The sequence below is a fragment of the Globicephala melas genome, chromosome 6, assembly GCF_963455315.2.
Source record: "Globicephala melas chromosome 6, mGloMel1.2, whole genome shotgun sequence".
Taxonomy (NCBI): Eukaryota; Metazoa; Chordata; class Mammalia; order Artiodactyla; family Delphinidae; genus Globicephala; species Globicephala melas.
The window spans coordinates 68,754,622-68,781,433 of record NC_083319.1 but is presented as its reverse complement, the minus strand read 5'-3'; the positions used below and the strand labels follow the sequence as shown (position 1 = coordinate 68,781,433).

The window sequence follows — 26,812 nt, the reverse complement described above, 5'->3', positions numbered from 1 at the left end:
CCTAGATTATGTGTTTTCAAACATGGTTTTTAGTAGCAGCAGAACCTTTTGTTCAAAGGAATTCCCACAGGGAAGAAGAAACACTCTTTTTAATAGTTAAAACTATTAAGAGTTCACTCATGTCAAATCCTGTATCACTATGCCCAATTCAGTTGCCTTCCTCTAGACCAGCAATATCAAACATAAAAGAAGTGAAGGGCCACTCACAAGGGCAACAAAACCAAAAAGTACCAAGGATTAACCCAAAGAAAACGTTTAAGAACTTTATAGCAAAAACAGTAAATAGTCATTTCTGAAGAAATGGAAGAAGATCTAAACAAATGTTGGTATATTATAAAGATATCAGTTCTCCCCAAGTTAAACTCTAAGGGCAACTCAATCCTAAGTGAAATCCCAAAAAGATGTCTATGGGACTTCATAACTGGACTTCTAAATTTATATAGAATAAGCAGGAAGAGCAAAGGCACTTTTCACACAAAAGAACAAAAAGGGAAAATATACCCAGCAGAGATCAAGGTGCATCACAAAGCAGCAGCTTTTAGGTGCTCTTGTTGAAGGATTTGGGAGGAAGGGGAGAAGGCTGGACCAGAAGCAGCCAGGGTGTCCCCAGAGGCGGCCCTCAAAGAGCAGGAAGAAGCTGTGAGCACCACTGTCAGGTCTGTTACCGGCTCTGGGTGAAGCACTGTGGGGATGGGAGAGGGGCTTCCTCGAGCCCTAGAATCAGCCATGTGAAGGAGCAAGGCCCTCATTCCCGAGGCGGTGAAAGCACACCTTCACGGAATCGATATCACATCATGACAAGTGCAGATTAATAAACCCAATGGAGAATTCTGGCTGGTGTGCAGACAGCGCTGAGCGGCCGCAGAGGAAACTGTCAGTGCAGGTGAACTGCGCTGGCCAGATCTTCAGACACTTCATCTCCATGTGAACCTGAGGGCAGGGCCATCAGGAAGCGGTGCCTTCAGAGAAAGTGAGCTTCGAGAGTGGTTCTCAAAGGAGGTGAGGAGTGTGGGAGGGCAGGAAAGGTGGTGAAAAATTCAGGGCAATGGAACTGGCTGGAGAGACTCAAAACTACATATGGTTGGCCCAGCCAAGATGGGGCTCCTTTGAAAGATGAGCGGGCATGTGGCTGTTTGCCCACTGAACTAAGGCTCCAGCGGCTTCTCCTGTCCAGGGGCCCTTGGGGTGTGTCTGTGTGTGTATCTTTTTGTGTCTGTGTGTGTCTGCATGTGTGTCTGTGTGTGTGTCTACCATACCCGTGCGTGTGTGATTTAAGTGTAGGAAGCTAAAGGCCTAAGAGATGCTGAAGAGGAAAAACAAGAAAGTGGAACTTACTAAGTGCTTGCTCTGTGCAACACACCTACCAGTCACCTCCTGGAATTCTCCCAGCAGCGACTCTGGGAATTATTGTGTGTTTTACCTCCGAGGAAAGTAAGGTTCAGCGAGGTGACGCTACTTGCTCTTGGTCACCCAGCTCCTAAGTTTGCCTTCGGAGCCTGAACGCTTTGCACTCACACAGACTTCCGTCTGTAGCCACAAGTGTCCATCTCCCGTACACACAGCCATGCAGCTCCCTATTTTGTAAGATCGCTTCAGTTCTTTAACGTAGACATTGAGTGTTAATTTGGGGCTGACACTAAGATGAAACTTCCACTGGCTTTGCTGGGTTTTCTTTTTTTCGCACCAAACAGCAGAACCTATTTCCCCAGCTTCTATTTTTAAAAACAGCTTCAATACGAGCGTTCAGAAGTTGTCATTTGAAACCAGAAGAAAGTCATTTTCATGCCTATTTGATTCAAAATGGGGAGAAGTTATCCCTGAAAGGCAGTGTTGTAACCTTTCTTTCTGTCCCAAATCGTAGATCAGTTTAAATTAGCAAGAAAGATGTTGGCGTGCTGCCTCAGCTGGTGCGTGAACAGGCAACAGGAGTGAAAATCTTCGCTGGAGAAGAATAAAATGCAATCTACTGGCCTTGTTTTTAATAAGATGACAGCAATTTAAATGCCTGGAGAGAGGAAGGCAAGCTATTAATGCCTCTCATAGAGCCAATTCAGGAACAAGTTAAATAGCTTCTCTCTTTGGGGAGTAGTAAAGCATTACTCTCAGATTTGAACATCAAAGATGGTCGAAATTGAATCTCTCTTTGTGTTGTACACATTACAAATACATTTCATTTGGGGCATGAAGGGAATGTGAATGGTCTTACTGAAATAAATGCTTTTGAGGTTGGGAATAGTTTCTCTCTCTCTCTTTCTCTCTCTTTGTCTCTCTCTGTCTGTCTCAAGTTTGCTTTGAAGTCAAGTCCACAAAGATATATGGCCAGAAAGTTGACTTGATGCCATTTAAATGTAAACATTGCATGCAGAAAGAAAAAGATGATGAGGCATCCATAAAGTTACAGCTTCATCTTTGTTCTCTTGAACTTATCACATGCTCGAGATGCAGTTAGAACTCCTTCAGAGGAGAGGACTCAGAAATCCCAGAGACAGAAAGCAGCTGTCACAGCTTTGACTATGCGGAGGACCGAAGGATGGGGGCAATCAGTGAAGGTGAAAAAAGCACCTCAGTTTTGTCAGTGACGGTCCATTCCAAAAGCATGTTGACATAGAAACATCATCTGTGAGATAAGTGCGTTCAAAAGTGTTTTCTCTCAAATGAAACACTAAAGACACCTCTGCTTTGTTTAATCAATAGCCAGGCCTCACTTAATGGAATGCAGGTTGGACGCCTTGCATTCGGTTATGAGACACTTTGCTCTGACAGCAGCCAGATCTCTTCCTAGTTTGTCTCTTGGTCTGGGATTTGCACTGTGCTGTGCACTCACCTCTGGATGTTGGTCATACCATAACAACACATCCTTGAGCTGCTATGAGGCTCCATGTCTCTTCTGATCTCACAATATCAGAGCCACCCAATCTGGCCTCTTTGCCTGAGCCATTAAAAAGAATTCCCTGACCCACATCAAACTGTCCTTTACCAGTTGCCTTGGGGCTCAGATGAGACTATATGATACGCGTGTGTGCAAGGGCACGCGTGCGCGCGCGCACACACACACACACACACGCACTCCAAGAGTGCAGCAGCCTTGTGATTTATATAAAGCTTATGGCTCTACATCAGATCGGCTTCTTATTTGTGTGTGGGTTCATGTATTCATTCATTCATTCATTCACAAAATGCGTTCCTATTGCAAGCTGAGTAAGTAGTCTCGCCATTCGGGAACATTTCTCTTTACAAGCCCCCACTGTAGGTAAGTCTCTGGCGGAACAGAAGCTGGTGCTTGCCCCACACTAGTTAACTTCCTGAAAACCAGCTTAAATGCTGTTGTTGAAGCTGAGCTTCAGCAGTGCGGTTGCAGTAACCTCTGTGGCTACTTCTGCGGTGGTGATTTCTCTCTTTGACTTCCCAGGCTGGCGACACTTAATCCCAAAGAACCAGTAGCGAAGGTAGCTTTGCTTCAACTCTAAGGCCTTTAGGCCAGAACCACCATCATTGGCAGGAATTAAAAATCATGGTGAGTCCATCTCATTCCAGAAAACTCTTCGTAATGAGAAGTCTCCTCTTCCATTTCTGAAAAAAACTTTCCCCAGTTGTTATCTCCCTTTCCATGCATCCTATTCCCATTCATGGCACAGCAGGTCACGCAGAGTTTCCTATCTAGAAAAAGTTACAAATTCTTTTCTTGACCTCAAGACTGTTCTCCATCTTCTTTGTGCAAGTCAGGATTAGAAGGTGAGGAGCTGACCCTTGGAGCTTAAAGGTAACATCTTGCAATGTGTCCGTTGAGACAGACTGTGTCCTACGCTAGGTGTGTTCATGGTGGCATCTTCCCACTAGGCTCGTGGGAGGAGGAGTATAGTGTAGCTGCTTAGCAGACACACTGTGGAGCCAGCCACCTGGGTTTGAACCCCAGCTCTGCCACTTACTAGTTGTGTGACCTTGGGTGAGTTATTTAACTTCTCTATAACTCAGCTTCCTCTTCTGTAAAATAGGGAAGACAAGGGCATCTATCTCTTAAGGCTATTGAGTGTATTCAGTGAAGTGCTGTTCACAGAGCACATAGAACAGTGCTTGATACATCATTAGTTCTAGGTAGGTGTTTGCCAAATTGCTTTCAGTTCTTTTTTTTTTCTTGCAGCTGTCATATTTTTAGGCAGTTTTCAGTGGTTCAATAGTAAGTCATTGAATTATGTATCTTATCTCTATTTTCCCTTAAAAAGCAGCCTCTTCACCATGTACGAGTTTTTTAGATCCTGCCACACCTGTCTATAAGATAAGATGGGAACTGGTCTTTTTGGCAATCTGGCTTTTAGTTGAGCAAAAGTCATCCTGAAATTGAATAATTATACTTTCTGTGTTTCCAAATTTTCCTGTCCTTTGCACAATGAGAAGTACATCAGTGTGACATGGTACTTAACTCATTTCCTTCCAAAAAGTCCCAGTTTCCTCTGGGGTCCATAGCTTTAGGATATTTGGCAGACTAAAAAAAAAAATTCCTCTTTCCAACATATTGATAAAAATCTGCAAAAGCAATTCCTGTACTAATATTTTAACCCTGCTGAAACATCCTTAGGGCACTGTTTGTGCAGTTCGGGGTTATAAGATCCTACAGTACCCTGCTTCCTCCTATGTCATCAGAGCTCTGGTTCACTGGCAGGCATTTGCTGTTTAATATAAGGCGCATAGTGGACTATTTAGGAAACATACCTTAATCTTTTACCCAATCTTCGCATCCTGGATTTTAAACTCACTCGTATGGTCCCATTTTTTATAGTATGGTATTTAAGTAGGAGTGATGGTAAATGGATTTACACGTCAATGAAACTTAGAGGATTGCATGAACATTCTTTCTACTTTAAATTTGATCCATTAAGTTTTCCGTAATTTGGGGTGATTGTTTCTGTTGTGGAAGGGAGCCAGGTATTCAATGCAGTGACATCCTGAACAACACTGAAGTGCAGAATACAAAATTATAAGGGTAGTTTCGACTTTGAATTACTTCCACATCAGTGGCATTAATTTCCTTTGTCTTCCAGTCGTTTTCCCCTCAGTTTCATTCTGTTCTTAAATTCTCTTGCCTTCTCATTCTTCTCTCTTATCTCTTGCCCTTTTTTCCCCCTTGGATGGCTGAAGTTTGTTTGTCTATTTTATTGTTTTTCCTCTCCTCTTCTAAGATACTTTTCTGATATTTTTTGATGCTCAGTGCATCAGAGGATAGAAACTCAGCTGTGCTGACCCAATGGCTGGATATAATTTAGCACTGATTCTCTCTGCCTGGCAGACTCTTCTGAATCCAGCCAGGCTGCAGGATGAGATCCAGGAGAACATCCAAATTGTTCTCTAGCCAGCATGCGGCATCCATTCCGCACACCAGTGGGGATTTTTTGTTTTGTTTTTTTATCTCCATTTCCGAGCCATTGCCACCATTTTGTCTTCTGTGTGCGGAGGACTCTCCTGATGGTACTTTCGCATGATGTGAATCCTCCTACTTTACAGAAGCGATGAAGAGGATTCCAACAGTTGAGGCCGCATGCATTTTCCCGTCACAGACTTCCTCCCTGCAGAGATAGTGAAGACAGAATAGTTGAAACTGTGGAGTTAAAACACGAAAATGGAAGGAATCATAGACGTCCATACCAAAGGCAACTAGGCTGAGGAAGATTAACAGAGCACTATTAAATAGAGATTTAATTCAATTCAGCAGCATTTGAACACCTACAGCGTGCCAGGAACTATGCTGGGTGTTCAAATTAACAAAATGAGTATGTGGATTCCTTGCCCTAAAGGACAGAAAGCAAGTAGGTTAAGGTGCCTTTGATGAGCACGCACAGAAGGGTATACTTGGAACAGACACGCGGGAGAAAATGACTTACACTAGGGATGGGGGGCATTCAGGAATGCTGCCTGCAGGAGGGAACCTCAAACCTGGGTTCCAAGTGATTCAGTAAGTTGGGAGACCTAATAAAATTCCAACACAAAAAGATGGTATGCGTGGGATTTAGAGGTGTGTGTTCAGTTGGTGTTTTGAAAGCCTTACCCTGGTAACAACGTGAAAGATAGGTGAAGGGTGCCAGGACTAGACAGTAGGTGGTAAGAAAGGTTAGGAAATGAGAGTTCCAAAAGGACTATTGCAGTAACCTCAGCAAGGCCTCCTACTAAGGCAGGGACAGTGGGAATGGAACAGAAAAGACAGAATTGAGGATATTTAGGGGTAGAATGGATAGGGCTTCATGACTGGTTGGGTTGTGGGTATGGCTTATAGAAGTATCAGCATCACCTAAAGCTCCGCCCTGTGGATATTAGTCACATGTGATCTAACCAAGCTCGCATCTCTATGAAAGAAAACAGTGGGCTTATCTGTATGTGCTACCTCGAAAAATCCTTTAAAACACGGATAAGGGAAGAGAATGGAATACTTGGCCACTTTTAAGACTGAGCAATAAATGTGTTTGTATCCTCCACCCCAAATTTGATAAGACTTAATCAGAAAGTACCTTTTGCCTGAGTTGGTAAACATAATCTTTCCATTTACAGAGATGCAAAAAAGTACCCAAGATGTTAGATGTCATTAGTGAATATGTTAGCTTCTTAACCCACTACCTACCCAAAAAACTTATGAAGAACATGTTTTAGTTGTCAAGTCAAAGCCCGTGGGGCTCCACAGTACAAATGATGGGGCCATCATGCTATATTGTCATGTGCTTTTCTCCGTCCCTTTGGGAAAAGGGAAAAACATTCTGCCAAAGTCTCAGTGTTTAAAGTTACCTTAAGATTGTTATTGAGATTTTTTACGGGCTTCCCTGGGGGCGCAGTGGTTGAGAGTCCGCCTGCCGATGCAGGGGACACAGGTTCGTGGCCCGGTCCGGGAGGATCCCACATGCCGCGGAGCGACTGGGCCCGTGAGCCATGGCCGCTGAGCCTGCGCTTCCGGAGCCTGTGCTCCGCAAAGGGAGAGGCCACAACAGTGAGAGGCCCGCATACCTCAAAAAAAAAAAAAAAAAAGGACACTCATAAAAGCCCAGGAACTCTTTTTTTTAACCACACTGGGGTTGATTCTCTTGCCTGGTGGCTCACTGTTTTTCTTTAAAACTCCTGTCCAGAAACCTGCTTGCTTGCTCCTGTTCTCTCCCCTCTGCAACCTGCCTCAGAAGGAAAGCAGCAGAGCAGCTCTTCCTATAGTCCCATTTTTCTTGCTTGATCATCCAGAGCATGTAAATTACAGTGAAATATGGCCTGAGTCAGCTCCTCACAGGACAGAAATCAGTAACCATTGACATTGCCAAGCAACACCGCAGAGGAGCAAGGCTGCAAATTAGGTGACAAATTTATAAGAAGTTGGAGTATCTGGGGACTCGCTTGGGCGTTTCATCATGAACCATCTGGACGATCCACAGTAGTGACCACACATTATTGGTCACTGTTCGAGGATGAGAATTCCCATATAATTGTATGGCATCTCCCTCTGTGATCCTCACCTACCTTTCCGAACCTTTCATTGTGTTTGTCACATTCCAGATATTTCCCTGAAAAATAATTGGGAACAGTTATACCTAATGGGCAGTGTTCATTCCTCTCCAAAAGAAGATTGTTTTAAAAAATTTACTCTGTTGGCTCATGTGATAGCAGAGCTGGATGGGCAAGGACATGCAAAAAAAGAGGGTATTAGTCATGGCATCATAGCAGCTGCATTGGCCTGACATGGACTCAGCCTTGGTGTCCCAGAGGAGCCTGAGGTGATAGGTAAGCCTCGAGGGAGACAAGGAAGAGAGCCAGAGTCCTTGACCTTCTGGAGAAGGGTGACCTAACAAGGACCCCTCCCAGTTCCAATAGCCTAACTGGTCTCATTTCTTCATTCATTCATTCAACTAATATTTATAAGAAAATTGGACTAAGCATCCTGATTTTAAACCAAAGATTACAAATTGCTGGGCCAAATATGACCCAGAGTGTTTTTGGTTTTTTTTAATTTGGAATTAGTTGCCAACATTTAAAGCAGGAATTTTCACATAAAAGTCCGGATCTCTGGCTTCCCTTGAATAATCAGATCAATCAGCACTGTAACTGCCTTCCCCCATGGAGTGGGAGCTGACTGGCTGCTGCCCCTCTTTAGGCATGCACTGGCCAGTTTTCCATAATCCTCACCACTCCCTATTGTCGTCCCCAGTCCACTTTCTCACCTACACACCTGGCCCCTGTGGTTCATTGGTGCTTTAGCAGAATGCTGCTGTACTCCAGACACTGGGCCAGCTGCTGGGGATCTTTCTGACCCCTGATTTGGCCACCAATGTAGTATCAGTATTTCCTAGTGACTGGGGCTGATATCAGCAGATGGACATCAACAAGGAGATACACGTAGAAAGTGAGGGAGATAAGAACAACAGCAGCAACAAACCAGTGTGTCTGGGTTTGCAGGAAGCTTGAAAAGGGAGAGTGAGTATTTCATGAAGGGGCTGGATTCAGAGGGCGTGAAAATCAGGTGATAAATGTCTAAGAGGTGGTGTGTGTGTATGTACATAAATCCTACTTGACATCAATAGCTGATGGAGGGTTACCCACAAGTTCAGCCCTTTGTTTTCATTTGGAAAGTTCTTGCCTTGCTTCCAAAAGCCTAAGTGAGAGGTTTTAATCTCATAGAAGAAAAAGAAGCACTCGTTAGCATAGTTTGGAAGAGCCGAATATGAAAAGAACCCCATAGGGCAAAACCACCTCCGTTTATACCTTGTATATGACATAGATGGTTTACCACATGTTGGGTACAGCTGTCCCCAGGTAACCGTGTATTCAGAAGCCTCTTAGGGAAGTTTAACACACAAATATCATTCCCCCACAGACTGTTAAGCAGAGCTTCTGCAATTGAGTCAGTACTTTAAAAGCTTTTTTTGAGTGAGAATTTGAATCTGAAGGTTAAAATATTCCTTTTCTTCTGACTTGAGTCTGAAGTGAGAATATGGTTGTTTCCTCATTTAACCTCAATCTCTTATTAAAGTTTTATTTTTTTAGTTAAAACAAAATTACTTGCCTTGACATGAACATTTGATATAAAAGAATAATGACCAAAGAAAGCCTTTTAATGGAAAGCAATTAATTTCAGTGGTCCATGCAGCCCTTTTTTAGGTAAAATCAAACAAAAAGCTTTAAATTGGGCTATATTAGAAATATCTTTTAACTCGGAATACTTTTTTGTCTGCGCTAGGTCTTCATTGCTGCGCATGGGCTTTCTCTAGTTGCGGCGAGCGGGGGCTACTCCTCGTGGTGGTGCGTGGGCTTCTCATTGCAGTGGCTTCTCTTGTTGCGGAGCACAGGCTCTAGGTGCATCGGCTTCAGTTGTTGTGGTTCACGGGCTCAGTAGTTGTGGCTCACAGGCTCTAGAGCGCAGGCTCAGTAGTTGTGGCGCATGGGCTTAGTTGCTCTGCGGCATGTGGGATCTTCCCGGACCAGGGCTCGATCTTGTGTCGCCTGCATTGGCAGGCGGATTCTTAACCACTCTGCCACCAGGGAAGCCTATACATTTTTTTTTTTTTTTGATGAAAAATTTTCACACAGGAATAGAAGAGAAGCAAGATCAACCCACATACCCTGCAAGAAACTTAAAAATTCTATAGATCTACAAATATAAATGTTATGTTTGTTTGTAGGGAGTGAACGGAAAATGACAAATACACAACTCTCGTACTATTCATTCACAAAACTTCAATAATGAAAATAAATTCACAAATTAAAAAAAAAAGAAAGGAAACCATCTCAGGCTAAAATGTTAATACTGCCAAACATGGTTTTGGAAGTTAGCCAGGGCAGCCTTTCATTAAACTGAAAGTTTTCCTTTTGACAGTCTTCCTTATGTTTAAGATGTCTAGTGGGGGTTGTTGACTTGCAGACATTGAGCATTGACATTGGTGCCCACCTGCAGAGATAATTAGAGTTTGATAGGATCTAACAACCTCATGCTGGGCTGAAATAGATATTCCTGTTGGAACTTTGGCAGACAATGAAGAGAGGTACCAATTATTAAGGATGCCTCTGCCACCCAGCACAAAGTGCTATAGAGACATGTTCTTATCTGATCCTCCAAAAACCCTCCTGAGAATAGGTGTTGATTGCTCTTGTCCCCATTTTACTGAAGAAGAGACTAAGGTGCAGAGAGGATCACCCAGTTCATAAGTAGTAGAACCAAGCTTTGAATGAGCTTTCTTATCTGTCTCACTCAGAAGTACTCTTTTTTTTTTTTAGTTTAGTTTATTGAGGTATAGTTGATTTACAATGTTGTGTTCATTTCTACTCTACAACAAAGTGATTCAGTTATACATATATATAAATTCTTTTTTATATTCTTTTCCATTATGGTTTATCACAGGATATCGAATATAGTTCCCTGTGCTGTATAGTAGGACCTTGTTGTTTATCCATTCTGTATATAAGAGTTTGCATCTGCTAATCCCAACCTCCCAAGCCATCCCTCCCCCACCCCGCCCCCTGAACTTTGATAGTGATATTATGGTATCAGCAGTCCAGAAGCCTTAGACATCAGTGCCTGCCTTCCTCACTTCAGCAAGTCCAGGGAAGTTCAGCAAACCAAAGCATCACTGTTATTTGGGAACTGTGCATTTATATGCTTCGTTTAGGAAATGCGAGGAGAGCATGTGATATGAGAAAAGCACTGTTCTAGTTGGGAGAGATCCAAAGAGGAATCCAAAGAGGGTCTCAGCCTCCGACATGTGGAGAGACAGTCTTGTGTGCAGATATTAGAAGGAAAGGTGCATCGGTCCAAAGCTGGAACATGGTGGTCAGAATAATGAAGGGTCTGCTTTTTACATCCTGTTCCAATGGTTACGGTCCATGTTTTGACATTCCCCATAGATCTGAGAGTAGAAGGGCAGGACTGACGAAGAAATTTCTTTCTAATTCTAGCCCCAGCAAGGCAAAATATCTTTTATTGTTGGGCAACAAATAGCTATTTTAAACTTCTATAAGTACTGTTGAATTAGTTTTAACAGACTAAACCCGTGTAAAATACCAAGTTCTCTAAGTGTTCTGCTCCATGTCCCATAGGTTCTCTTTCACTCTTCTTGGTGATGCTTGCAATAATGAAGCTGCCCATTACCGATTGCTTAGTGGGTATTATTATCTCATCTACTCTTCACCACAACTTTGTGGGGTAGATACAGTCATGCCACTTTACAGCTGAGGACACTAAGGCTCAGAGAGGTAAATTTGCTCAAAGTCACACAGCTAATAAGTGGCAAATCTTGGGTTCAAACCTATACCCTGGCTTCAAAGTCTATGTTCTTAACTTCTGTTTGCTACTGAAAATAATCCTTTCATGGATGTGATGTAATCTGGTATCTGTACACACCTCCTTGATAGGTATTAGACAACTTTACCAAGAAACTACTGTCTGTTGTTTAGAAACCTTAATTTTTAGATCTTCAAACTCAGTTCAAACCGGTATCAAAAATAAAGCAGCTCTTTGATTTAAGAAAACAAACAAATTAATCATTTTTTTCCATCAACCAACACTTAATAAATACTTGCTCTCACTGATTTCTCTACCTCTATTCTTCATTCTAACAAAATGAATTCAGCATAGATGCTTCTGTTGACTTTCTGTTGTATACGTCAGAATTTTGAGGCCTGAAAGGTGAGAAGTCACTTTTCTGCTGCTCCTGTCTGGGGAGATTTGCTGAGAAAAGGGTTAAGAATGCCAGAGGCTTCAAAAGTAGAGCTGAGAAGGTCAACGTTGGAAGGAGAAATCTGTGTCCATGCCCTTTTTAAGAAAGGAAGAAATTGGGAGCCCAAAACACTAGTCCTTATTCAGATTCTTTGAGACTAAAGACAAGATCCTTCCCTTGACTTGTCAACCAAGAAATATGGACAAGAATTCAGAGGTACCTTAAAGCCAGGTGATGACGTTGCTGACAAGACCTGAAAGGAAGTGGACAGGGGAATGACAAAAGGTTCAAGCCCTCCTAGAGGTCTGGGAGCTTGGGTGCCTGTGGACCCAGCTGTCCAACTAGCATGAGCGAGTGTGGGCACCATGTTAGACAGCATTCCCGATCGGCTCATAGGCTCATCTCAAACACCAACCACTGGGTTCTGGAATTTTTCTTAGGCTGTATGTCTTCTTAGAGAAATGTTACATAGAAGAGGCACCAGGTGGTACCCAGCATGATATTCACTGCTGATTCATCCCTCTTCCAGTCCTGGCTGCCTCTTGCTCAGTTGACGTAATGGAAGTTGCTCAATGGTACTAAACAGCAGCCTCTTGAATCCCCCCACTTCTCCCTCCCATCCCAAAGAAACTCAGCTGGGATTGGGCGCAGTTTGAATCTTAATCCAACGGTGCTAAAGGTGCCCTGGCTCCTGTCCATGGGGAGTGTGCTGACTGGAGGCCATTGCCCCTTCCGGGTGAGTTTTTCGTTCATGCCTCTCAGGCCACTTTCCATGAGGTGTCCATGGTATGTGGGACACCAGCCAGGTGCGTGATGCGCTCTGGCTTATGGATGCAAGTCATGTTTGTCCTAGTCGCATGTCACACTCCTCTTCCTACACCCCCTGAGCCCCTGGTCCAAGGAAGGGAGGCACCAGCTCTCGGAGATGCTGTCCCACCAGCCCCAGGATGCTGCCCTGACCATTTGAAAGCGTTGAGGTGCTGAGTTCACCGTCTCACCATGCCGTTGCTGTCAGTGTTAAAAACTTCATTCCAGTAGGCTGGTTTCCTTCACATTCTTGCGTGCCCTTTCTTTAGTAAGCAGCAAACATGGTTCCCTTCACTTGGGCAAATATTGTTCCCTTGCCCTCCTAGCTCACTGTGCTTTAAGTTGCTACATCACCTGTTGTTATTCAGCCCTTCACTGCTCCTATTCTTTCTCTTCCACCACCTTTAGCCTCCTTTTTTATATGTTTTGTCCAGTTCTTGTCCCCCTGCCCCAGTCCTCATTCAAGGAAGCAGCTAAGAAACAATCTAGGTATTGCCACAGCAGCAAGAATGTGTGACCTTTGTCAGTCACCCACAGATCCAATTTTGACTATGTAAAAATAAATTAATTAAAGAATATGATTGTATTTATTTATACCTGGCTCCAGGAGAGAGGAGGTAAAAAATAATCACGTCTGCCACAAGCAGATGTTTGAAAGTTTCGGATTGAGACATGAAGACCAGTGTGTGCATACAGAGAGGTTGCATCTCAAAAGACAAAAATACAATAATGTATCTTCATTGTGTAGAATATGGTTTACACCCAACTTTGCAAACACAGAGCTGCCCACGTTCTGTTTCCTCGGCAGGTAAAGAGAATGCCAACTGCTTATTCTACTGCTTTACCTCAGGGAAAGAGTAGAGGTTACAAAAAAATTAGTTGGCTGATATAATTCATCAATTTACTGCAAGATTATACACACACACACACAAATACAAATGCATAGATTATGTGTAAAGCCACCATGAACATGTGTTTTAATATTTATGAAGGTATTTGGATCATTTTAAAATCCCAAACTTGTGCAATGTCATATATATAATAGACTACTCTTCTTAAAATACCAGAAAAAAAAAATTTCTACAGAAGGCAATCCCCAGAAGTCATTTTTTTTAAAACTTCCTTGTTTTTACACAAAATTCAATTTCTTATTGAAGCACTTGCATCCTTTGTCGTTATCTAACAAAATCCAGAAAAGGGAGGATTTTGCAGAAACATAAAGATGAGGTGATTTTTCTCCCCAAGGCGTAATTTTGTGTCGGTGTGTTAAAATAGCTTTAGGTAAAATTTTAGGCACATGGGGAAAGAATATATATAGAATGTGTATAATATAAGCAGAAGAATATTTATTATTGTGTTTTAAGCTAAAGCCTTTTGTACACAAAACCCATCAGTTCTTAGCTCATTCACATGTGAATTTTTAGCAGTCGACCAAGTTAATGAGCCATGGAAGCATTCTACAGATTCACAGGAATATCTCTTGAGTGTCGTTAATTTCTTGAATTTTTATTGGGAGAGTGTTGTTATGACCAGGGAAAATATTTCTAACCTGCTCACGATGATGCTTCAGAAAACCTGGAATTTTCAGATGAACAAGAATGAAAGTTTCTATTTTAGAACTGAAGTAAGAAAACAGAAATGGTGCGTCCCCACCCCCTCCGTCCCTCCACCCAAGCTGCCACTTCCACCAGCTGACTGAGAAGAGCTTGCTTTCCGCCCGTGGTTTCCATTACAGCCGAGTCCTTTGGTGAGCTGCACCCGGGAGATTGCCCTCCTGGCCCCTGCAGTCTGTACAGCAGCAGACAATGCCCTGAGCTGGGAGTTGTGGCTGCTCTGTCACCTGTCTGGGCCACGTGCCCTTCCCTGGGAATACGCCTCCCCCTTCCTCCCAAAGCTTTCAACGCCTTTCCCATCCCCCGCCCCTTCCCCCCGCAACACACACCAAAGCATGCTGCACCCATGGTATTCAGTGCTTTCTGTCTAAAGTACAAGATTAGAAATGAAAGGGAAGTTTAGAACCTGGTTTTTTATTGGGGATTTTCCCACGTAGCCTTCCTTACTAATCTCTAGGAAGTAGTTCTATTGGAGAAAAGCTGTGAAATGAACTTCTGGGACTGCTGTTCCACGGCAAGGAATCCTGGTGTCTACAAGCCTCAGTGGGTCTGGGCAGTGCCCTTGTCCAGCCCTTTCTCTTGGAATGTCACCTCTAAAAATTATAGGCCTAGGCCAGACCTGGTGTGAAGATATCTTTGCCAAGTGTTTGTTTCATCAGATGTTAAAATAACTGTGTCCTATTCTGGAATGCAGGGCAAGTCCTACCCCCGGTGGAATAATATATTTTAAGTGATTTCTGAAAGTGGGTCGTGAAAGCCATCCGCCACATGGCCCATGTTTGCACATCTCTATATAGTTACAGTTGCAGAATTTGACAGTGTAACTCTGAATCTGATTAATTGAGAATGTGTAAAAACAAAGTTCTTGCATTACAGCTCGTTCCTTATCTTTGTGTCTTTTACTGTGATGTTGTAGAACTTGGATCATATGGAAAACTAAAATATTATGACACAATGACTGAAGAAGGTAAGAATGATTTTAGAATTGTATGCACTGGCTTTTTATTTCGTTTATGGTGTCTGTGGCTTGCCCTTTTTTTTTAAAATTTTTCCCCCCTCTTTGCATGACTTCAGTGACATTGTGTGTTTTATTATTCTTTCCACATTTTCGTCTAGTTTTTGCCATCGTGTTGGTTTGGAATTGGAGACGTGCAATACCATGAGCAATCATGTTATTCCATTCAGACGATCCAAACCATCTCAGTTGTGTAACACAGTCAGAGAAACGGTGTCAGCAACATAAGCACAGGCCCACACCCACTGGGTCATCATTATTTCCTCCACGTGCTCACAACATATAGAAACACATCCAACCAATACTCTTCTTTTAATATGCCCCAGTTTCAGAGGAGGGGAGGTTCTGGTAATATTCTGATTTATGCAAAGGAATGAGCGATCTAAAGGAACCACTAGGCCCCACACCAGTCGGAGACCTGTTTCTGATGCAGAGGGCCGTGTAGGCTCATGTCCTTAGCTGTCACAGTCCCTGTTAACTCACCCAAGAGAGGCCAGGGCCACCATTCCAGCCAGTGGGATTGTATATATTGGGATTCACACTCTGTGAGATTGGACGTATCATTTTAACCATTTCCCCTGAATAAGTGAAGTCTGGCAGAAACTTCTTTTTCAATGTATCTACTGATGAATTCCAGCCTCTGTCCCAGAGCACGGCCTTGCCCCAGTGAGAATGACTTTTCTGAAATACGTGCACCACGGAACAGCAATTTGAGAATTTTTGCGTTCTTGTAAAGGGAGTTGTTCTCTTGCCCTATCTCTCACACATACCTCCGCCTTTTGACTAATAAATAATATTTGTAAGTTATGAAAACATTTGGAGTTTTCCCGTGAGTTTTACACTGATACTGACAAGAAATCAAAAGGTACCCTAGAAGGGGGATCAGTTAATTTTATCCTTCAACGTGAGAGAAACTCCCCAAAGTGTTGTATATCTTATTTTCAGCTTCTAGTATTTCTGAGTTGCCTTAGCTTGCCAAAGATCTCCTAGTTGCTTTGCAGGAAGCAGGACATCCGACAGCCCTTGGTAAGAGCAAGCCCTTTCCAGCCCCTCCCCACTCTGGCTTCTGCACTGAACCCGGGCCCTTCTCTGCTGCTATCTCTGTGCTTTCAGTTAACCACTCTGATGTTTTCTAAAGCAGCAGGCCACAGTAAGGATCTCAGACTGGGCTCTGTTGTAGCCCAGGGCCCTCCCAACAACCTGGGGAAATGCAGACCCTTGGGCAGTGAGAGCCCCAAAGGCAGAAAGCTACCTATGAGAATCAGTATTCCACCACCGCGGGGATAGAAAGAGCAATCTGTACCTTAAAGGAAGGCTCCTGTCCCGGCTGTTATTTTTAGTTCGTGTCTTCAGACCACTTTGATTTTTCTTGGTGATTGGCTTGGGAAGCCAAAGGTTTGGGCCTCGCTGATTTTATAATTCGATTCGGGAGTCTCACAGCCCTCAGCCTCGGCCTCATGGCTTGGGCAGCTGGTGGGTTTGTTACCTTCTACCTGAGCAGTGACGACCCCTCACTTTTCTCTCCTTCCTCCATCCTGTCCTCTGCCTTCTGCCCTTAGCTTCCTGTGGCCAGAGCAGCTTCTGGCTCTCTGTTGCCTCAGTTGCCCCTTTTCTCCCTTACTGTTCCCTTCCTTCCTCTTTCCACATCTTTTTGAGCAAATGTGGCCATCCGAGTGTTCCCTTAATCTTCCCACGCCAGACAAACCAAGATTATGCGAAGATGCAAAAATGCTACTTCCGAGCTGATGCTACCACTTGCTATCGAACAGCTGGGCTTTCTAGGCAGGGAGACAAAGCCAAAATAATATCTGGAATGAGAAGGCTGACCAGCTTAGCAAGATTGTGAAATCTTCGCAAGATTGTGAAATTGTCTTTGGGGGCCCTCATGGTCACCTTTAACGTTCCTTATCCTTCTCGTGACTGCCCCGTTCCTTCATGCGTATCCCTTTGTGCCCCATGCTTGGCTGAAAATTCATCCCTGTTACGGTGATAGCTAATAATAGCTAAGGGAGCACTTGAAAAGCATGTTCTATGAAATACTACTTCCAGATCATGTCATTAGGAATTTTGCAACAATTGGGGGAAAAAAAGAAAGCAAGCTTGATTTCATAGTTAAATAAGCAGGAGAGCTTCTGAGTTAAGTTAAATAGATTTCTTTACCACGTGACTTGTCAGAGCCTTCAATATGTACCCATGCACTGCAGCATATAATAGTAAATCGTATAGAGGGATGGAGTTTGCAGTATTTCCCAGACTTTTTTGGTCAGAGGACCCATTCTTCCACAGAGCCTCTTGCGGAACTCTTTTAGAAATGCTGGTTAAGACATTATCCTTCACCTAGAATAGGAACCTCTGAAAGATTCAGAAGTTTTCTAAACACATAGCAATCCCTCTCAGGCACTCATGGAAAGGAAACTTTGGAACAGGAGGTCTCCCTACAGCCCCCTCACATTATACCCTTTGGCAGCTGCCTCTGTGACAAGCCAGGCCTGGCTTAAACCTAATTCTGGGATTCAACTTAAAAGACGCTCAGTAACCTCAGACCTGGCAACCACCATGCATGACTTCTTCAGATTCTAAAGGGCCTCCCCCCTCTCATTGAAAATAATAGCAATGACTGTGATATATATCACTTCCATGTTGTACAGTTTAAGGAGATAAAGGTGAAGATGTTATGGGCAATAGGGGACTAATATAGCCTTCAGGAAATATCCCCCTCCGTTTGAGCATTTCTTTTCACAATTTTAGAAATGTGACTAGCCCTTGACAGGGCTTTATTGTAATTGCCCACGTGACTAGTCATTATTTGTAACTGTTTCCAGAGAGAGCTCTGGATGTTGTGTGACATCAGCTACTTGCAACGAGACCTGTTTTATTTTTATTCCCTAAAGTGGATTAAATGGAAAGATGAATTATATATGCCACCCCCTGTCCTAAGAGAAATGGTGTGATGATTTCCTCAATATAGAGAATTGTCCAGCACAGATTCAGTTTATTATTTTAAGCACCTACTGTATGCAAGTTATTCTGCTAGGTGCTTTGTTGAAACACAAGATTAAAAGGTGGGCAGTTTGCCCCATGGAACTTATAGATGGGGGAGAAATAAACCACAGCAATCACTGAGCCACCAGGAAGAGAGTGGTAAGTACCACAGGTGCTCAGAAAAAGATGACAGACTATGGGAGAAGGAAAGGTTGCTTTCAGCGGGGGGCGGGGTGGGGAGGGATTTCGTGGAGGTGATCTTTGACCTGTACCCTAAAAGATCAGTAAATACGGAGTAAATTGGGAAAGGAGGAGTGGTAAGTTCCGAGCCACCCGGCTGAGAGAAGGATGAAAAGGGGGGCCACACCAACCCTTACTGGGTGCCTCCCACCTGCCAGGTGCAGTGCTGTGGGCTTTTTATATATTCTGTGTCATTTACTCCTTGTGATGATCACATAGGTAGATTTTACTGAAGATGAGAAAACCAAAGCCCAAAGAAGTGTTGTATTAGATGAGGAGATGAGGACACAGAGAAGAAAAGTAATTGGCTCTGGGACTCGTAGGTAGTAAGTTGAGATGAGGGACCTGAACTCAGGACTGTGGCATGCCACACCCTGTCCTCTCAGCTCCACTGTGGTTGCTCCACAAGGTGGAATGAGGAACTGGACAGTTCCGATTGGCTACAGTGTAGGAGTGGGAAGAAAGGCTTGATGGAGACCAGACCATGGGAAAGGTTGAACCACAGACTAAGAATGACAGTGAGCTATTGACTGAAACATGGCCCCCCTACTGGAACACTTTACCATTAAAATGTTACTTTAATAAAACAATCTGTTTACTCTCAGACACTGGACAAAAGCATAACATTTTTTTATTCATTCCCTAACATATTCTTTCAGCAACACTCGGTATGGACCAGGCACTAGACTGGGTGCAGGGCCTGTGGAGATGAAAGGCAGTGCTTCTCCTGAAGAATTCACGCTCTAGTGGGAGACGTAGGCGGAGAGATGAGTAGCGTGATGGGCAGAGCCGAGGTGCCAGGGGAGCCCAATGGAAATGAGGGCAGGCTTCTCAGAAGGGGCCATGTCTCCACTGCCTCATTCCTGCCTGCCAAGGTGATGACTCTCCCACCAGCCACCTGATTCTAGTGTGTTCACTTGATAATAGCTGAGCACCTGCCTCTGTATGAGTCATGTTCCTAGACTTGATAGATTCGTGAGCTTCACTCCTCCCAAAGACTCTATTTCCCTCTGTAACAAGATGTTTCCAAGGATACAAACAAATGACTCCAGGGGTAGTCTTTTGGTGACCTCAGATCCCCCTACATAGGCATCCATCCCTTTATCTCCTCACGGGGTGATACTGAATATTCTTGGAAGAGCAATCTCCTATTTTTACTTAATGTCAAAAACTCAGAGTTTAACACTACTATATATAAAATAGATAAACAACAAGGACCTACTGTATAGCACAGGGAACTGTATTCAATATCTTGTAATAACCTCTAATGGAAAAGAATCTGAAAAAGAATATATATACACGTACATATTCACATGTACATGTATAACTGAGGTGTACACTTGGCTGTACACCTGAAACTAACACAACATTGTAAATCAACTATACTTCAGTTAAAAAATAAATAAATAACCCATAGTTTATTTCTCATCTGCAGACACCCAAATTTCATACCATTATCACTCCAGAATATCCTCAATAAATTGAACTTGGCTTCCTTACTAAAGTTACTTTAAATGAAAATGTAGAAAGTTAGTTCAAAAGAAAACAAACTCGTGTGATGGAACAGAGACATTCAAAGGAGAGATGCCTTTCCACCAGTGCAATATACACAGCTAATCATTTCTGCTCTTTGGAGATAAACATTCACAGAGACATGTAGGTAGGTAGGTAAACAGAAATCCTGACTAAGGATACTTTGCAAAGATGCAATGTATTGTCCTAAACTTGTTGCCATTTAACAGAAGCCATTTCTAGAAAAATAATTTCTCCACTATTTAAAAAGTCAATCTTTGTTCATTTGTATAAGGAAAAAAGAAGATAGAAAAGTTTGTTGTAATATCAAAGGCAAAAATAATCTTTTCTTTAATGAAATTAAGGCTAGTTTCATGGCAACCTATTGGCAACCTCTTTACCAAGCTGAGAAACTAATAATGTCTTATGTGAATCATGGTTTCCTCAATTAGTCATGTGGCTGAGTTTTGAAAACCCACATTATTTCAAAGAAACAGAAGCACCCTAAGGTTACATGGCCAGTCATTTGATGTTCTTAACTGCAGTGAAATATTCCAGTTCTTTCTCAAAGAGAAATTGAATTTTGGAGTACTATTCAACAGTAGTTTCCATTGCCCAAGAGGTATCCTCTGAAAATGTAGTCCTAAAACAGGTCCTTGGTGCTATCTGTGGCCTTCACATTATATTTTAATCCTGGCTTTGAATGGATGAGACTGTGTTGTATACCCTGATATATCAAGCAGGATAGTTTCAGCTCTATATAGCAGAAAATCCAGATTAACAGTGGTTTAAATCAGTTGGAAGTATATTTCTCTCTCAAGTAAAAGAGGTCCAGAGGCAGGCTGTACATGGCTTATATGGAAGCTTCACAGTAATCCTAGACCCCAACTCCTTCCATCCTTCTTCTTCACCATCCTAATATATGACTTTCAACCTCAAGGGCACCTCATGGTCTAATATGGCTGCCACTACAGCTCCAGCCATCGCATCTGTATTCCAGGAAGGAGGAAGGGCCAAAATTATTTTCCCCAGCTGTTTTGTCTTCCTTTTAAGGAGGCTTCCTTTTAGACCCTCCCAGTAAGATCTGTCCAAAACTCAGTTACATGCCTACACGTAGTTCAAGGAAGCTTGGAAATGTAGTATGTTAAGCTGGGTGATTTGCTAGCCCCAATAATTCAGATATTATGTCATTAGGAAATGAAAAAGGAATAGATATTGATAGGCAACTTGCAGTCTCTCCACAACAGAGAAATATCACTTTCATATAACTGTATGTTGTTGGGGAGGACTGAGACCAGAGCAAGCTCTGTGAGGAAGGTTGAGAGCTCATGCTAAGTTTGAGATGCCTATGGAACATCCAAATGGAGATGTGGAGAAAGTGGAATTGTAGTCTGGAGCTTGGGAGAGAAGTCAGGGCTATAGATGTAGATTTGAAAGTCGTAAAATATAGGTATCATTTACAGCTACAGAACTGGATAAGAATACCTAGCCAATCAATAGGAAAGAGGAGGCCAAGGACTGAGCCCTGGGGACTCTAAAGTGTAGGGTCTGGGAAGAAGGGAGACAGCCCAGCAAAGGAGACTGTGGTGGGCAGAGGACCAGGAGAGAATAGCATCCCAGAAGCCAAGGGAAGAACTTGTTCTAAAGGAGGGGCATAAAAAGGTGATGGCATCAATGAATTGACCAATGAGATCAAAGAATTTTTGTAATAGATAAAAGAGTTATAGACAGAACGTGAGATGTTTCCAATCAGGAGTTTGGACGTGGTGGAGTTATTGCTAGTGACAAAGTCTAAGGTCTAACTGCAGGAGTGGATGGATGAGGTGAGCTGGAGGAAAGGGCAGCTGGAAGCGAGTAGGTGAGGGCGGTGAGGAACCAAGTGTTGCAGGGCTCACCACGTAAGAGTTACTGTGGATGGTAACACGAGTAATGGTGGAGAGAAAAAGAGTGAACTGGGTTCTCATATATTCAGGAAAGAGGGAAGGATGACTTGGAAGTCGTTTGGGGTATAGGTGGTAGAGTTTATTGGCCTGGGCTTCAAAGAAGGACAGAGAAATGATCTATAAATGGTAAGGTAGGAGGAATGGAATGTGGGCACTTGGAGAGACAAGAAGTGTCACTTTCAAAGGCCACAGGAGAAAAAGGGCCATCAGGAAACAGCTATGTTTCAGTTGGAACAAAAAGACAACGTTCATAGAAGAGGTTAAGACATAAGAGATTTACCGATGGCAGGGCTGGGAGGTTGAGTGAGTCCAGGGGTTTTCAGAGCCACTTGGTGATAAGCATCTCGATGGTGATGGATGGTGCTGAAGTGAACAAGGATGTAGCATGGGATGGGAACAACCTAACAATGTTTTCAAACTTCTTCCTAGAGCCTCTTTCTTGCAGTTGGTTGCGTGGGAAGTTTGCAGTGATAAAGTGGGGTCTATCTTTCCAGGAGAGAGGAGCTCTGAGGAATCCCCCTGAGTCCAGCTTGGAGTGGGGAAGGTTGAGGAAGGAGATCAGCTTCCTTAATTCAGGGAGAGAGAGTTCAGTCCAGCACAGGGAGGACCTTTCTTACAGACATGGCCAAAGATGGGATGGCCTGTCTCAGACAGGAGTGAGTCTCCCATCTCTGGAGAAGCCAAAGAAGCCTCCATCAGGATGTTCAGATAATGGACACCTTGATGCCCCTTCCAGTCCCATGTCCAAGATTCTGTCCTGGTGCCTTTGTTAAGTGTGACGGCAGACATTCTGGGTTTGCAGTCTACCCTTAAGATTAACTTGATCTTGCATTTTGATTAAGCTGCCACCAAGATTGTGGTAGGTCTGTTCCTGGGTCATAGCATCTGGAATAAAAGGCTTGTGTATTAGTTGATCCATTTCACAGCCAAACTCTTTATTAATGTGGTTAAATACAGCAAATAGTCCGTTAGATAGTTCCTGTGGAATAGACCCTTAAAAGAACAACAACCCACCCCCCCAAAAAATCCTACATTCTTAGTTACAAATCTAAACTTTGACCACAGTAGAAATTTTAAATTGCAAATTAATTTTAACTATTCTTTTTTATTATAAAAACATTACATGTGCACAGAGGTAAAAAGCAAACATTACATAAGGAAAGATAATAAAAGTGAGTCCCCCTTTTACCTCAGATTCCATTCATTCCTTACAGTTAACCACTTTTATCAGTTTTTTAACATATTCTCTTTTCTTCCATGTACTGTTCTATACCTGGCTTTTGTTTATTAATATGTCTTGAAGATATCTCCGTATTACCACTTTTTTACTTTCCTCATTCCTTTTTAGCAGTTGCATAGTATTCCACTGCCTGGCTCTTCCCTAGTGGGTTTGATCAGTCTCCTGTTGATGAAGATTTAGGATATTTCCATTTTTGTTCATTTAGTTATTACAATGCTACATGAGCATCTTCTTTGCCCATATAATAAACTCTACTGAATAGAAGATATAAATAAAGATATAAAATAAATGTCTGGAAATAGAAATGACAGATCAGAAGACATACCCACTTCAGACTTCGAATGATAGTGCCAAATTGCCCTTCAAAGGCATTGCACCAATTTACACTCCTAGTAACAGTGAAGGAGCAAGCCTTAAACAACAAATTTAAATAAGTTCTTTGAACAGAGATTCAAACTGACTTCATTCCAAAGCGGATAAGCCTTCATAATGTAACTACCTTCTCATGTTCTCATTGCTAAACCTGACTTTTTACCAAAGTTGATTGAAAGCCAGGGTGCAGTTCTGATGGAAGTCCTTGTCCTTTCTAAATGCAATGACAAGGCAATTCCTCCCACACAGAATATCCAATTTCCACTGCAGCATGCACTTTCTTGCCTCAAGGCCATGGATATCCCTATAGAAAGTCCAAGAAGTACACTGCAGGTTAACTTTCTCCCTTCTGGTTACCAACGAGGGCACCCTCTGTTGTGCACAGACACCATTTCCAGCACCATGTTATGTTTCATTCATTCCAGGTTTATGGTTTAACTCATTTGGTCCAACTTTCCATAACCACACAATTTTTCTGGGCACCTGAACAGATGCTGTCTGTTAAGGCTGAGCCTTCTCCAAAAAAAAAGATTGAACTCATCAGTTATTAACCACATTACTTTTTTAGAGATGTATTCTTACAAGTCTCTCCCTGGGGCTGGATCTTAGGAAGACAGCAGCCTAGTGTGTGTGCATAACCAAACTAATCAGCTAGTAACCTGTATCAGATCTCTCAGAAAGACCAAACCAGCTGTGCGTAAATCCACGGTCTTCCTGAAAACCAGGACCAAGGAAGTCTTCTCATTAGAATACATCCAGCTCCTCAAACTTCATTGCATCTTATTTTCATGATCTAAACTGTCAGCAGTAAAAGCAGAAAGATTGGACTTGGCAAGTAAAGGCAGACTTTGCCACATTGCATATGTAGAAGGTGTTAAGTGGCAGCAGAAGGCAAACCATGGATGCTTTTTTTTTGTCTATTTCTGACATCTTCAGAACTGAAAATGTTAAGTTCTCCTTCATCAGTCAAACTTGAATACTGTTATTATAAATTAATAATATAATTCCCCGCCCTCACGAAACTTTCTCTTCAAAAAAAAAAAGTGGGAATCTGTTATACCAGGAGGTTGGCATGTTCAATTAAGCATGGTAAGTTTCTCTTTTGATTAGATCTGAAATGAACTGAAGTATCTCATTTTAGTCATGGGCCACTAAGCCTTCAGTCCCATTTAGTTAAGAACCCACGGCAGGTGCCGGCACTTCTGTTGCAAACCCACATTTCAAATGAGATTTGCAGGCACCAGTTTACCATGTAAAGTTGAGGATTCAGAAAAAATAGAACATAAGAATTCAAGTTAACAGACAATTTGCAGACACATGAAATCCAAGTGACAGGAGAGGATGGGTGTACATGAAACTGTGGCTGCTACAGAAAAAAATCTTTCCCTTTATGCCAAGATAAATAACTGGGTAATATATAGGCTCATCATAAGAAAGAACTGTTTTGTTGCACTCCGTTTTTTATATACAAGTCAGAGTAACCGTTCAACACATATTTATTGAGCACCTACTATTTGCCAAGTGCTGTGAACAAATCAAAACTGCCCAAATGAATACACCAATGTCACAGCCCATTTGCAGAGAGACATACCCAAGATACAGACTTTGACAACCTGATTCCGAGGAACTCTTTTCCACCCCTTAGGTGGCATTGGGGCTGGATGCTGGCAAATCTTGAATCTGAAGCATGCCTGGGTAAAGTGATTCTTTATTCGTTTGCCTCTTAGATATCCACAGGGTGCGAGGGATGGGAGCAGGGGAAAGAGGTTCAAGCCTTCTATCCAGCAGTCCCTCCCTGGCTCAGAGCTCCAAAGCTGAGATCAGACAAACCCCTTTGAGGATGTTTGTGTGTGAGCCATTTGTATCTGTGTATATGAGATAGAAAGGTCCAGAAAATTAAGTTCCTTAAATAATAAAACGGGCGACCCAAAATGATAAAGAACAGTAACTCCCAAGCCGTGTCAGCCTCGACTAAGGTCAGTAAATTGGCTCCTTGCCTGAAACATCGTAGTTTGCTATCTGATACCTGTGCGAGTTTTTTGGTTTGTAAAATTCCAATTTTGCCTGAACCTGATTAGGTTATCTTTTTTTTTTTTTAAAGAGAGTCTCAAAATAGACAAACATTCATTGTAAACACTATTAGACTTTGGAGATTTAATCACAACATTAACTGGGAAGAGAGTCTGGTGAGTTTCCTGCGATGTGTTTCTGGATCTTCCTTCTTTCTCTCCCCTGGAAAAGAATGTAAACTTCAAATAGATTTGCATACAGCAAGAACTCCAAGCATCTCTCTCTCTCTCTCTCTCTCTCTCACACACACACACACACACACACACACACACACACACGGTTCCCTTTGTTGTTTGTGTTAATGTTATATTCATAAACACTTACTGGGGACCAGCCTACGAAGTAAGTACTGGGGGGACAGATGAAAAGCAACATCCCTGCCTTGAGGGGCCCACGGGCCAGTTGGAGAGAGGGTCAGTAAAACACCTCTGAGGCTCTATGATAACTGCCATGACAGCATCAGTATCAGAGCGGTGTTATAAAGTACCAAGGTGCCTTGCCAGCCCAGGAAAGGGACTCGGGGAGAAGCTTCCTGAAAGATGAGATGCCTAAAGCAGAGTCTTAAGAAGGAGTAAGACAAGAAAAAATAACCGGGGAGCATTCCAAGCCATATGAAGGGTAAATTAGAAGGGGGCAGGTCGGCAATGTGATTAAAAGCTGGGAGACCGATTCAGCAGCTGTAGCCAGCATCCAGGCTGGAAAGGTTGGATCTGAAGTGTTCAAAGGTAGACTCGAAAGGACCTGGCAGCTAATTGGATATGGGGGAGAGGGAGACCTCTAAGGTGGCTAGAAAACACTGGGAGTGAGGAAATCACCAACAGAAAATACAAGCAGAAGAGCAGATTCCTAGGAAGGAAAACGATGTATGGAAGTTTGGGGCATGTTGAGTTTAACCATCAGAGGGACTTCCCAGTGAAGGTCCATTGGGAATGGTCCATTGGATGAGAGGATCTGGGCCAGAGATCTGAATATGGGAATCGTCACTATCCAGGCGGTGGTCCACTGGGTCCCTTGGGAGAATGTGAGGTGTGAGGAAGAGGGAGCAAGGAGGGGCCCCTGGGGAGTGGTGACACTTACGGAGCACTCTCGGGACTCCTTGAAAATCAAAGAGGATTTTGAGGAGGGGAGTGAGGAATATCAGATGCCACTGAGATCCAGGCAAGTGGAGGTGAAAAGTGGCCACGGTGGGTTCAGTGGAGCAGTGCTGACAAATGGCAGATGCAGAGTTAAGAAATGACCGAAGGAACCCTAAGGACACAGAGGCACCAGCACAGACTGATCTTTCCAGAGGCTTGTCCATGAAGAGAAGAGAGAGCAGTGCCCGCAGGAAACCTGAAGTGAAGGGAAAAGTT

General features: G+C 43.0%; 1 protein-coding gene across 4 annotated transcripts in view; it reads left to right on the top strand.

Annotated features, from left to right (window-relative positions):
* Positions 1-26,812, top strand: part of SLC24A2 (solute carrier family 24 member 2) — a 247,158-nt gene that overhangs the window by 157,873 nt on the left and 62,473 nt on the right. For 2 of the 4 annotated variants that reach the window (XM_060300974.1, XM_030840581.2), the window contains one exon: positions 15,003-15,053. The exons of the other annotated variants lie outside the window; for them this stretch is intronic. In XM_060300974.1, coding sequence (XP_060156957.1) covers positions 15,003-15,053 — 51 coding nt within the window. The remainder of the gene's footprint in view (positions 1-15,002; positions 15,054-26,812) is intronic. 4 annotated transcript variants of the gene reach the window in all.